Below are 14,067 nucleotides of genomic sequence, written 5' to 3' on the forward strand. Positions count from 1 at the left end.
CATGTATGTTCATGTTCGTGCATTTTAGTTGTATGTGTACAAGGGAGACGGTCTGAAAACACAAGTAATCCTATGGAGTGCTTGAAAACAAATAAAAAATAGCAGCGCACACTGGGAGCAGTGTAAGGAGGCATGTACTTCAAAAACAAGAAGAGGGCATGGCGCCCGCAGCCATGACAAATGGCATCAAAGAAAATGAGAGTGACGCTGACATTGACCAACGGTAGGAGAAGGGGAGCCTGTACGCCCACAGATAGAACACAAATGTCTCTTCAAGACAGCATATGCGCTGTCTAGCTGAGAACTAACAATAGATTTTGTACAGGAAAAACCTATCGGCTTTGGCTAGGCTTGTTGTGTTTAGAAATGGGGAGATTAGGTGATTTATTCGTATCACAAAATGTGGAACTGAGGCCGGGGCTAGGCTATGGAGATGATATGGCATCTTTTCGGGAGAGGGTGTGGCATAAGGGCCAGAGCTGCTGACTATGGAAATGGTAAACTGGGTTTGAGTTTCAGCATCGGTTTAACATCCTTCATTTTGAGCAGATCACTTAATCTCGCCGTGCCTCCAAAAATGAATGTGTCCTTGTGTAAAGCAACTGGTGCTAATGTAAAGCGCTCCAATGCCTCCGGGTGCTGTTGGCACTATATAAAAGTGCAGGAAAAAAAGTAACTGGCGCTAATGTAAAGTGCTCCAATACCTTTGGGTGGTGTTTGTGCTATATAAAACTGCACAAAAAAAGTAACAGTTGCTAATGTAAAGCGCTCCAATACCTGCGGGTGGTATTGGCGCTATATAAAACCACACAAAAAAGTAACAGTTGCTAATGTAGAGCGCTCCAATACCTGCGGGTGGTATTGGCGCTATATAAAACTGCACAAAAAATGTGAAAAACAGAGTTGTGGGGGAGGGGATCTGTGAAACGGAGTTCAGCAGGGGCAAGCAGCGGCAGGCGGGAGGTGGACGGGCAACCAACAGCAAATGCGGTCAGCCACGGGGAGATATAGTGATTTGCCCCTAATCACAAAATGTAGAACTGAAGCCGAGGCAAGGGAGATGATGCAGCATCCTCTTGAAGTACGATGTGGCGTCCTCTTAGCAGAGGATATGACATAAGGGCCAGAGCTGCCAACTATGGAGCTGGAAACTGTGTTTGAGTTTCAATGGTGGCTTAACATCCTTGATTCTGGGCAAATCACTTAATCTCCCCATGCCTACAAAAATTAATGTATCCTTGTGTAAAGTAACTGATGCTAATTTAAAGTGCACCAATACCTTTGGGTGGTGTTTGGCGCTATATAAAACTGCACAAAAAAAAGTAACTGGTGCTTATGTAAAGCGCTTCAATACCTTTGGGTGGTGTTGGCACTACATAAAACTGCACAACAAAAACAAATGAAATTAAATAGAGATAACATTTCTAAAGCGCGGCTACTATCTGGAGGTATGTAGGTGGAGCCAGCTAAGAGAACACGTTAATGACATCAAGAAGATGAGGGCTACTTATTGAATAGCCAGGTTTTTTGACTTTTTCTGAATTCCAATAAATTTGGTTGGTTCTTGAGTTCTAGGGGGAGCGAATTCCCCAGCCTTGTTGTGCAGGTTATGTAGCTCTTCCCACCCCAATTGGCTCTTTTAAATTTGGGGACCACAAGATTTCCACTGGTAGAAGAGTGAAGATATCTTTTTGGGGTGTATCGTTGAAAAGCCAGGTCAGTACCGTATCCTCTTCCTGCTTCCACACGCTCCACCTGCTTCGAAAGACTTTCAAATGGATCACCACAGTATTCAGAAAGGCGGTCACCCTTGCACTCATCACCAGCAGACTCCACTACGGCAACGAACTCTATGCCGGCGTCATCCAGAAACAGCTCACGAACGACAGAATGTTCAAAACGCTGCAGACAGACTGGTCCTCAACATCCCCCGCCACATCACAGAACACCTTTGACAACTTACCTGGCTCCCAGTCAACAAAAGAATCACCTTCAAATTTCTCAGCTCAAAGCTCTCCACAACGTAGGACCATCATATCTGAAACACTGCCTCATATTCCACGTACCCGCCAGACAACTGCACTCCGTCCAATGTGCCCTGGCCACAGTCCCACGGATCCATAAGACCAGAACCGGAGAAAGATCCTTCTCCTACCTCGTTGCCAAGACTTGGAACACCCTGCGTCTCCACCTCCAGCAATCTCCGTCATTGACCCAAATCAGGAAGGATTTCAAGACCTGGCTCTTCGACTGAACCTCAGAGCCCAGACGGATCGGCAGCATCCCTCCCTAAGTGCTTTGAGACCCTCACGGGTGAGTAGCAGTGCAAACTCCTGATTGATGGATTGAAAACGCTGTGCCAGGTGAGATGGACCAAGGCCATGCAGTGATTTAAAAACTATGCAAAGTGATTTACACTGAATTTGTTTTCCGAAGGGAAGCTAGTATGGTTAAACCAAAGCTTGAGACATGGATTTGTGTCTGGGAATGCCCATCAGTAGTCGTGCTGTCACATTCTGAAGTGTCCGTAGCTTGTTCAATCAATCAATCAATCAAATCATGTATAGAGCGCGCTACTCACCCGTGAGGGTCTCAAGGCGCTAGGGGGGGGTGCTGCTACTGCTCGAAGAGCCAAGTCTTGAGGTGCTTCCTGAAGCTGAGATGGTCCTGGGTCAGTCGTAGGTGAGTGGGGAGGGAGTTCCAGGTCTTCGCAGCCAGGTAGGAGAATGATCTTCCTCCAAAGGTGGTTCTGTGGATTCGTGGGACGATGGTGAGGGCGAGGCTGGTGGAGCAGAGCTGGCGGGTGGGGGTGTAGAACGAGAGTCGCCTGTTGAGGTAGTTTGGGCCCATGTTGTAGAGCGCTTTGTGTGCGTGGGTGAGCAGTCTGAACGTGATCCTTTTGTTGATGGGGAGCCAGTGGAGGTTTCTTAGGTGGGTGGTTATGTGGCTGTGGCGAGGGATGTCGAGGATGAGTCGTGCGGCGGTGTTCTGTATGCGCTGGAGCCTAGTCTAGAGTTTGGCGGTGGTTCCTGCGTATAGGGCGTTCCCGTAGTCCAGTCGGCTGATGACGAGGGCCTGGGTGACTGTTCTTCTGGTTTCTGTGGGGATCCACTGGAAGATCTTCCAAAGCATTCTCAGGGTATTGAAGCATGAGGATGAGACGGCATTGACTTGTTTGGTCATCGTGAGGGAGTAGCCCAGGATAAAGCCCAGGTTGCGTGCGTGGTCCGTGGGTGTCGGTGCGGTTCCCAGCGCCAAGGGCCACCAAGAGTTATCCCAGGCAGATGGGGATTCTCAGAGGATGAGGACTTCCGTTTTTGAATATTGGTGAATGGAGCTTTACAGTAATCTAGGTTAGATGTGAGAGGAGTGATGACTACAGTTTCTTGTAAGGTCTATGGGATAGACAACAAAACTTTTCTAAGAAGTTTCAGGTTGTAAAAACAAGAGGATGTGATGTTATTTATCTGACCTTCAAAGGATAGTTTGGTGTTGAAGATTACCCCAAAGTTTTTTACCTTCATCCTTGGGGTGGGAAGGGATCCAAGTTCCTGAGGCCACCAGCTAGGAGACTAAAAGGAGGGGTTGTTACCAAAGAATACAACCTCCATTTTTGAAAAATTTGACTTCAGGCAGTTGTCCAGCATCAAATTGCCTATGTGAAGCATACAGCATGAAATTTGGCTTCGGTGGCGTCCGTGAAAAGCAGAGTCGGGGGGAGGAGGGGATCTGGGAAAGAGAGGTCTGTGCAACAGGAGTTCAACGTGGGTAAGCAGCAATGGACAGGAGGTTGACGGGCAACCAACAGCAAATGTGGGCTCCCACGGGAATATTACGTGATTTGCCTAGTTTACGGTGTCCGCGTGAAAAGTAACTGGTGTTAATGTAAAGTGTTCCAATACCGTTGTGTGGTATTGGCGCTATATAAAACTGCACAAAAAATGTGACAAGTCAAGTCAGAGAGGAGGCGATCTGTACAACGAAGTTCAGCTGGGCACGTAGCGACAGGCGGGAAGGGGACGGGCAACCAACAGCAAATGCTTGCCGCCACGGGAAGATTAAGTGTTTTGATCATAATCACAAAATGTGGAACTGAGGCTGAGGCTAGGGAGACTTTGTGTTGCCCTCTGGGGAGATAACTGGAGTCTCCTGTATGCAAATAATGTAGCATGTACCTACCGTGAACTGCAAACATGAAAGCATATGCTGCCTTTGTTTAAACCCCAAAAAATGTAATTCAGTACGTCAGTGACATGCACGGTCAAAGACTGTTTCAGTGTATATGAAAAATAAAATGTAGGATCAGTGCAGATTACAATTAAGCTGAAGAAAAGCAGGGCAAATGTGGCTGAGATGGACGTGCAAACGCTGGTGAAATCGAAATAAAACAAGCGTTGGCAAAACCAATAGGACGCGCCTCTATTGTTATTAATTGATGTGTGAGGGATGGTATGAGCTTTGAAATAAAATGTGAAATGGAAGGGAAGTAGCAACACGAACAATGGCTGTCTTAAAAAAGTATTATGATCTAGTGAACACTGCACTATTTATGGGGGGTTGGTGGAGCTTAATATAGAGAACGGGATGGACAGGGGTAGGTAATAAGTAAGGTGGATAATGGGTAGCGTGATAGTGAATATTCATTGTGTTTAGTGGAAAGGACTGTCATTTTACTTATGAAATAATTTAATTTAAATTGATGAAAATGCAAATGGTGCAAATTAATTAACATCCACATGTAAAAAAGATGAATGAAATTTCCCCTGTAACATTGCAAGCAGAGAGATGTGGGAAACATTTTTTCTGGTCTCAAGCAGTACTGGTCTCAAGGGAAATGGAATGCAACAGAGTGCGTGTGTCTAACAGGCAAGCAGCTCCCCGAATGTGATAACGTGCGCTTGAGCTAAGAAAAAAATGCCATTTGTTTTTAAAAGCACAGCAAAAGTGTATCCTTGAAGCTCATTTTTTTGGCACAAAAAAGTTTAACTTAAAACTTAGGTTTTGGGTGAGGCGCATTGCAAATATCGTTTAAACCTGTCTGACTTAACAATGAATGGCAGCATTGTTCAAGGTGGAATAAAGTTATATTTAAAGCTGAATGTAAAGGTTGCCCTCTTTGGTTGCTTTCTGGACACCCATAAGCTTAAATAAGTGAAGTGTAACATCTTCCCATGTACCTTGCACACATCCTGTGTTTTTGCAGTCACAACTATTGTTCAAAGCTGTCCAACAAAAGAATTGAAAGGCAGCATTGTTCGAGGGGAATAAAACTTAGGGTGTGGTTGAGACGCAGGTACAAATATTGTTTAACGCTGTCTAACTTAACAAATGAAAGACAGCATTGTCCAAGTTGGAATTAAGGTAAATAAATAAGCCCTCACATGAAAGGACTATTTTGTTTGAGATCAGAAATGTGCTTTCCATACTGCTTTCACTTGCAATGTTAAGGGGGCAGATGTGGAGGGCAGGATTATTCTGTTTTTTACATAACCACATTAGTTAATTTGCACCACAATCGCAAGACATTGTGGCGCTGCTGGGACTTGAATGGGGCACATAACAAAACACAGAGTGATGCGGGGTCTTGCTATCTGCAGATGAGTGGCCTTTAAAGCTGGGGAGCCCATAACATTGCATGTGAAGAGAGTGTTGGCAGCATACTTTCTTAGCCCAAAGGAAATGGAATGCGACAGAGTATGTGTATAACAGGCAAGCAGTTCCCTTAGTGTGATAACGTATATTTCAGCTAAGAATAAACACTCATGTGCAACATACCCTCACAGTCACGCCTTAAACACATAAATCCAGGCAAACAAAAACTGTTTAAACAAGCATTGGCATAGCCAATAGGTCTCGCCTTTGGGACCTTATAAGTGTTTAGCCATGCAACAGTTGATGTTGTAGCACCAAGGATATTGTGCTGCATAACTAAATACTTATAAGGTCCCAAAAGCGAGACCTATTGTCTATGCCAATGCTGGTTTCCTTTGTGAATTAGCCCCTGCGTTTAGAGAAAGCTGAATGAAATACAAGCATCATTCCTCGGTGTTGGAAATTTACGGACTGATAAATATGCAACTGCGAAAACATTGACAAATACAAAAAAGTACTAAAAAACGAAATTTCTAGTGCCAAGATTAATCGGAAACACTATACAAAACTATTTTCCATAAAAAATAAAAGGCATGCCAGCAACATTTGCCGAACTGTAACGTAGAGCAAAATCTATGTATGGTACTAGCACAACTTTGAATTTGTAATATTTTGTCTGAGGCTTATAGCTCAATTTGGTCTGTACATACCAATGTCAAAAAATATATATATATATATAGCCAATGAATCACATTATTTATCCAGCATCTTTTAATTGTTTAAAGCGCAATAAAAACGCTGAATACTATGCAAAATAAAATACTCCACTTCCATTGTTAAATACATCACATTGGGGCATGGATTTTAGCAGCGTGACATGGCGCCCAGGGATTTCAACACTAATTTAGCATGGGTGACTTTGCTTGGAAAGGATCTGTCAGGTCTGCAAAATCCATTGTCCTATTGGAATTGTAGATAAATTACGCTTGCTGTATGGTGAGTGGTACTGGAACGACTGCATGTGCACCAAATGTTATTTACTCTGTTGCAATGTAATGGGCCGTGCCGAAAATGACGTCCCTTAATTGCTGTTTTTTCCTACACGAAGACACTGCTTTGTAGACCGAGGTGTTTATTTTTCAGAGTCACGTACCCCAAAATAAACAGTGAGGAACATAACGAGCACACAATTAGAGGTTTTCCTCTGCCGCTTATTGGTTTCTCCACCCTTGCCAGAAAGGGGTCCCTGTGTTCAATATGTAGTGAGCTCCGGTCGACCAGCGATATTGTATTTTTCAAGGCTGCGGCTATAATTAGGAGGAAAGGAGCTCGCAGGAGTCGCGGGAAGACCCTGGAGGCGGAAGAATTGAAACTGGTGTAATCTGTCTGCATTGGTTTTCCTACCTTCCTCCCGAATACCATATAATCCAGCTGACATGTTCACAGCTGTATTGCTGAACTTTGTTGTTTACATAATGTGTCCCGTTTGGTCTACGCGGGTTATTACAGAAAGTACAGTTTGTGTCAAATAGTAGATGTTACGTGCCTCTGAACAGCTTAGGGCCAATTCCAAAGGCAAAAAAAGTATTTTCGCAAAAGTGCGATGTATGTCTTCTGCTTTTTCGGAGCATATACTATTTGAAACAAGCAACAACAAGGAAGCAAAGCAAACAGCCGGAGAAGAGAGAAAACAGCAGGAATCGAAGTAAAGAGGAGGATGCAAGGAGAGGTACAGAGGGAGTTAGCATAAAAGGAGACACGGCCGGCGGTACGAGGAGTACGAGGAGAAATGCGACACGGCGGGCAGGGGAGGGGGCGGAGCGGGCAGAGCGGCATGAGGGTGTGAAGCAGCAGGGGCCTGAGACGAGGCCGCCTTGCCTTTGATGTGGTAATGCGAGGCAAGCGGCTGGTGGCATTGTGCACGCGCTTTCACGTGCACTGGAAGAAATCGCCTGGGAATCGCCTGATCTCGGTAAGCTCTGTTTAAGCCACAATATATCGAGCTCCCGCTCAATGCGCATGCGCATTGAGATAGGTCGCTCGACCTAAAAAACCACAGTAAGAATGTGGCCAAGATGCAGTTGCAAACAGTGGTGAAAACTAAATAAACAAGGGTGGAGGCACTGCAATAGGAGGGCAGAGGAACAAGCAAACACAGACAGACAATAGGATGGAGCAGACAACCGAGCCAACTAGGAAAGAGGCACTCTGTAGACTGGCTCAACAAAAAGAAAAAGATAGGTTCCAAAAGTGCAAGCAATGTAAGGACACAAGTACTAGTCTAGGGCCATGCTCTAGGCGATGGTCACATGCAAGAAGAGAGAAGTGGCCATCGCAGAACTGACGAGCAGGAAGCAAGCAATTAAGAGTGGCTTTGAAGCCTACCAGTGGTAGGTAATGAGAGGGCTACAAGCCCCCTAACCGTAAACAAAATGTCTTGAAGAGACAGCGCATGCCCTTTGTAGGCCACACCTCAAAATGCAATGTCTGTGCAAAGTACACTTCAGCCTAAGAAACCCAGGATTGATGTGGCCAAGAGGCTATTGTACTGGTGAAAGCTAAATAAAAAGCAGCTCCCACAAGAAAAGCAATGGAAGGACACAAGTACTTGGGGCATGCTCTGTGGGAAGGCTCAGCAGGTCAAGCCGTCATGCGCTGACCACATACAAGCAGGCATACAAGAGAGACAATGAAGCAAACCAATGAAATGCAATGGGTGGGTGGTAAGCCCACTGATAGTAAACAAAATGTCTCAAAGAGACAGCGCATGCACTGTCTAGACGAGACCCAAAAATGGCTAATACCTGCCCCCAAGCTATTGTTATAGCTTTGGGGGCCTGGAATAGTCCAAATTTTGTCACACTTGTAGGAGTAAAATGGTCAGCACTTTTGTTGGTAGTGTCACTGGCAGTGCAGGCAATGACAAAGGGTGGTGCAATCTGCAGCGTCCTCCAGAGAAGGGCAATGAAACTTATCTTTTTACAAATGAAGCACTGACTAAATACCAATAAAAAGCCTTAATGCAAGCCGATGACACCCTCCTATTCTTTCTGTTTACACAGCTGGACATCCCTAGTAACACCCAAATATTTTGGAATAGGTTATGCTGGGAAAACTAAATGATTACCCATACAAGTTAGGAGTGATTTGTTGTGGTCTGATGGTAAACATAATATTTTATGTTCTTTATTTAATACACCATACCGCACTTCTACCAATGTCAAGCACTGAAAACAACAAGTTGTACTACTACCTGCTCCAAGGAAGTCATTGTGGTTTGTTTTCAAGAATAGAAAAAGCCAAAGCACCTCCAAAAATTTGAATCCAAGAATTCACATTCCTGTTCAGATCCAGTATGTTTTAAATCTTAGTTCCAGCCTTTGCTGGTAAGAAGTTTCTTGAATTCTTGGCTAATTAATTTTAGTCTTGAATATCTCCAAATCCCTCTGTCCAATGCATCTACTGAGGTCTGGAATGAAACAAACTAGATACACTGCTCTGCCTCCTGTTATCTTTTGTGACTTGAAAAGAAGAAAGCAGGATGAATTTGCCTGGCACTTCACCTAACAAGTGACTTTCAAATTTCCATGTAGTGACCATCGCCTACCAATATTTTAAGCATTTCAGTATTTGGACTTCCTAACAATTGAATGACTTCCAGTTTTTTAAGCATGGATTTTTTGGACTCTCATCCCGATTTCTGGTGGATCTGGTAGCATCATGTCAAGCATACTAATACACATTTAATAAGTTCCATAGTTGCCACCCTATAGTAGTATCTTGTCCAGCTTACTAGTATCGTAGAGGAAGCGCCAACCTAGCGCTCTCCCGTGTAGGCACTTACTCCACAAATCAGAGAATTGCCCATTACCACCCAACTCTTAATCAGACCTCGAGTTCTGGTGACTTACCTCCCAAAGGACTTGCCGATGGCCGAGGGCCGGGCCTCGTAGTAGTATTGCTTGTACTCGTCCATCCACACCTCCGCGGTGCGCTTGGTGTTCCTGTGGACCAAAAAAGACATTAAAACAAAGCCCCAGAAGACCCACCAGGGACACAATAGGTACAGTTCAGCATCCTTAAGGAGCAGGCATGGGGTTGGATTCTTTCATGCCTAGGTACTATTTCCTGATCCCCAAGCATCGAAAAAGCACATCACTGAAAGAGACAGGCCTAGAGAAAATCTAATAATCCAGGTGCAATTCCAAGCCTACTGCAGATGTCATGTCCTTGAACACTCTGAAGTTTCTTCACTGACTCACCTCAAAGAGGGTAAACAACATGACAGGCCACTAGGGAAGGTAAGATTTTGGGTTAGAGACACTGAACTCCAACCAAAACAAATGGAAGTCACCGTGCAGTTTACACATCCCTGTTAATATCTGTTCTGGAATATTGTGTTCCCTAATTGGAGACAATGCCTAGTGTATTGTGTCCAATTCTGCAGCCTTCAACCAGATTGTCGAGGCCTCTTCTCCAGTTACTGTGCACTGTTTTAATTACCACATCTGATGTATTATATATATTTCTAGGGGTTACCTCCAACACATTCTGTCCTTTTGGTACTGTCTGGCATTGTGTCCAGTTCTATATGCCTCAGATAGTGTACTGTACTCCTTCCTGAAAGCCACATTTGGAGTGTTGTGTTCAGTTTGAAGCTACCTCTGCCATATTGTGTTAATCTCTGGAGGGACATTTGAAATGTAGAACCTCTGGCATATTGTTTATAGTTTGAGAGGACCCATTGTATGGGTTGTGTCAAGTTCTGTAATCCTCTTCTGGAATATTGTGTCCAGGCAAAATCTGGCATACTGTGCTCAGTTCTCAAGGCCACCTGTGGTGTATTGTGTAAAGTTTGGGGGCCACCTCTGAAGATGGAGAAGGACATAAACAGATGGGAATTTAATGGGCTGGAGTTGTCCTCCCACTGCAATGAACTATTCGCCTGTTCTAGCACAGGAATCTCAATTTGCTTAAATATTTCACTACACTATAAGTAGACCATTGTACGCTGTCATGGAGGCACAGCAACTGAAACACTTTTTAGCAGAGCAGGGGCATGGGAAGAGTTCCCTAACTGTTTGCTATATGGCTCATTTTCTTGGAATACCAATGCAATTTACCCCTAGTGGAGCTGAAGCGTCAGTACGACAAAACCTATCAATGGACCTCTGTATTCATCATAAACATGGACAATGTTTCCAGCTGCACTCTCTATTGCTCAACAACTAATGTACAGTGGGAGTAACAAGGTATCAAAAGATGACAATTAGGGCTTTAAAAAACTGCTGTGAAAAGAGTGCATCCAGCTGGTCTCAGAAGGCATGGGTCTTGCTGAATGCCTTAATAGAGGTCAACACGTACTTGATGTAGGTCAGCGCATTTCCCTCTGGGAACTCGTATGGGTGTCGCTTCCGGAACACGTGCCCCACTCGGCTACAGGGCAGGATCTCCAAGCTGCCTCCACACATCCACACCCGGAAGGAGAGCTCTACAAGAGAAGGGAAGCACATGGATGAAGTGAAACACTCAACACAAAAGAGGAGGATTTAGGAACACTAATAGTCTTTGGTAATACAGTAGTTTGTATGGAAATGTTGAAGGGTATCCTCCCTGTTTGTGCAGGGACAGTGGAAATAATATTGCAGAGGTTACACTTTATTGCCAGGGAGGCTACTTGGCTCATTCTATAGCATTGATCTATCTATCCATCTATCTATCTATCTATCTATCTATCTAACTTGTGCCATAAAGTAACTACAACTGGAGCCCCCACCATGCTGAGTGCTATCATCAATGATGTCATTTCAGATGCTTAAGTGGTGTTATCAATTGTGTCATAGAACATGTCATGATTGATGTAATATTTGAGGTAATTAGAAATGCATGGTGAGGGCACAAGTTATTGTTACTTTATGGCATGAGTTAAAGTTACTATAGACAATTATAACTGGTGGTATATATAGTTAGGACCTAGCTACCATAGGAAATCCGCAACATTCTATTGGGAATAACTTTGGTGCCGGTTGAGGAATTTGCGTGTAATTTTCCAAAATTTAGGCCAGCTCCGCTCCGCTTCTTCCCTGGAAGTTTCGGGAGGATTCGTCATGCGGGGGCGAGAAAAAAGGGGGGTCCCAAAACGTGTTTTCCCCATGTTAATTTCCGTAGGACGAATAGATAAGGCTACAGCCCGAACCGCTGAATGGAATTACACCAAACTTTGCAAAATTGTAGGGACTGGTACGCAGATGTGCCTTTTCTATATTTGGTAACAATTGCTCCAGTGGTTTTTACGAAAAATTAACTTAAAAAACACATATATATCTATATGCGCGCTTCCAGCGCTTACCGGTACGCGTACCGGGGAGCGCACCGGGCGGGCCACGGGAGTGCGCGAGCGGAAAGCTGATTGGCTCTCGGGTGTCTGTCAACATTCTAAACAGTCCGGAGAGTCCGCCATCTTGTGTCTCGGTAGAATGTTGACACAAGAGGTGAAAAAAAAAGGGCGAAATGATTAAAAGGGGACAGGGTAGATACCACCTGACCCCCTAGGTTTTCTGAGGGGGGCCTAGAAGGGCAAAACATTTTTTTTTTTACATTTTCGCGGGGTAAGCGCTGGGTGCGTTCCCATGTACGCTTCCGGGTACGCGTACCCTGAGCGCACCACAGGGAAAACATTGTAAAAAATTAGAGTAAAAAAATAATTTAGAGTACTTAGAGGTAGGGTAGCTCTGAAAAGAGCTGTTGTGTTATGTGGGTGTTTTTTGTACCTACAAGTAGGTACCGATGCAGAGTCTAAAATTCAAGAGGAAGACTCTATTCCCCTCATCTGTAAAGTGATGGTGTTCCTATTATCTCTCCTATAAATGCCTTGCATGTTGTAACGCAAGTTGTTGTGGTATATGGAACCCATACCATAGTCTCTGAGGAAAGCAGAAACAGATTTATTCACATGTTTCCTTGCTTTCTCAATCTGTGGACAAAATTGGTTGGACCAGTTCCATTTTTGCCTTTGGCATATATTAGAATATACCAAGGCAGTTTTTGGAAAAATTGACATCAATTGCCCAAAGGTGTCCTTTAAAAGCATTTCCAGACCTACCCCAGTCAAAGTGCCCAGGTCATTTCCACCACAGTGCACAATTATGAGGTCAGGGTGTGGTAGATGCATAAAGGATTTTACCAATGGTATCAATTGGTGACATCTCAATCCTCTCTGGCCAATCCACATAATATCCACATTTGGTAAATCAAGGTTGTAAATACCTCTGTTTGCTGCATACTTTTCACTCCAGTGAACAAAGCTATGACCCACAATCCAGACTTTAGGCATCTTGAAGGTAGATGTGGTTGTATTCAGATGAGTTGTGGAAATGAAATGGCAGTTTGAAAGTAGGAGTTATGAACAAAAAGTGGTTGACTCAGTTCTAGCGACAAACAAGATGGCTGCCAACACTTCCTGGTTTGGAGTGTTGACAGACAGTGGCAGCCAATCAGCATGCCTTCCCGAGAAAGCTGCATGCTCATTGGCTGTCAACATTTCTAACCAGGAAGTGTTGGCATCCATCTTGTGCTAGTGTTGACAGACAGTGGCAGCCAATCAGCATGCCTTCCCGAGAAAGCTGCATGCTCATTGGCTGTCAACACTTCTAACCAGGAAGTGTTGGCATCCATCTTGTACTAGTGTTGACAGACAGTGGCAGCCAATCAGCATGCCTTCCCGAGAAAGCTGCATGCTCATTGGCTGTCAACACTTCTAACCAGGAAGTGTTGGCATCCATCTTGTGCTCGGTAGACTGAGGCACAAGAAAGCAGAAAAACAAACGTGTAGAACACAAAAAGGGGGCAGGGTAGAAACACCCTGACCCCCTAGGGCTGATCAGGTGGTCCCACTAGGATATTAATATATTTAAACGTTATCCGCTAATAGAATTAGCATTTAAAAAACCTTTGAAATTCACTGAAAAAACCCATAGGTTTCAGGCCTTATATAGTTAGGAATTAGCATTTAAAAAACCTTGAAAATTCACTGAAAAAACCATAGGTTTCAGGCCTTATATAGTTAGGAATTAGCATTTTAAAAACCTTTGAAATTCACTCAATGATGTCATCAGTGATGTCACTGACCATGTCATGAATGATGTAATATGTGACATCATCAGCAGTGGATTGCGGGTAGGCGAAATATAGTTAGTACAACTAACTATATAGGAGCAATTTCAATGGTTTTGTATGAGTGAAATGTCCAGCTAACTATAACACCCCTAAAACTTATAGTTTTTTGAGTGAATTTCAAAGGTTTTTTAAATGCTAATTCCTAACTATATAAGGCCTGAAACCTATGGTTTTTTCAGTGAATATATATATATATATATATATATATATATATATATATATATATATATATATATATATATACACTATATACTGGAGGTCACCACTACGTTGTCATAGTTAGGACCATGTTTCAATAAA

General features: G+C 43.8%; 1 protein-coding gene across 1 annotated transcript in view; it reads right to left on the minus strand.

Annotated features, from left to right (window-relative positions):
- GALNT16 (polypeptide N-acetylgalactosaminyltransferase 16) overlaps positions 1-14,067 on the minus strand; it is a 539,297-nt gene that overhangs the window by 19,983 nt on the left and 505,247 nt on the right. The window contains exons 10-11 of the mRNA XM_078661985.1: positions 10,957-11,083; positions 9,504-9,596 (exon numbers count right to left, since the gene is read on the minus strand). Coding sequence (XP_078518111.1) covers positions 9,504-9,596; positions 10,957-11,083 — 220 coding nt within the window. The remainder of the gene's footprint in view (positions 1-9,503; positions 9,597-10,956; positions 11,084-14,067) is intronic.

The sequence above is a fragment of the Lissotriton helveticus genome, chromosome 9, assembly GCF_964261635.1.
Source record: "Lissotriton helveticus chromosome 9, aLisHel1.1, whole genome shotgun sequence".
NCBI lineage: Eukaryota > Metazoa > Chordata > Amphibia > Caudata > Salamandridae > Lissotriton > Lissotriton helveticus.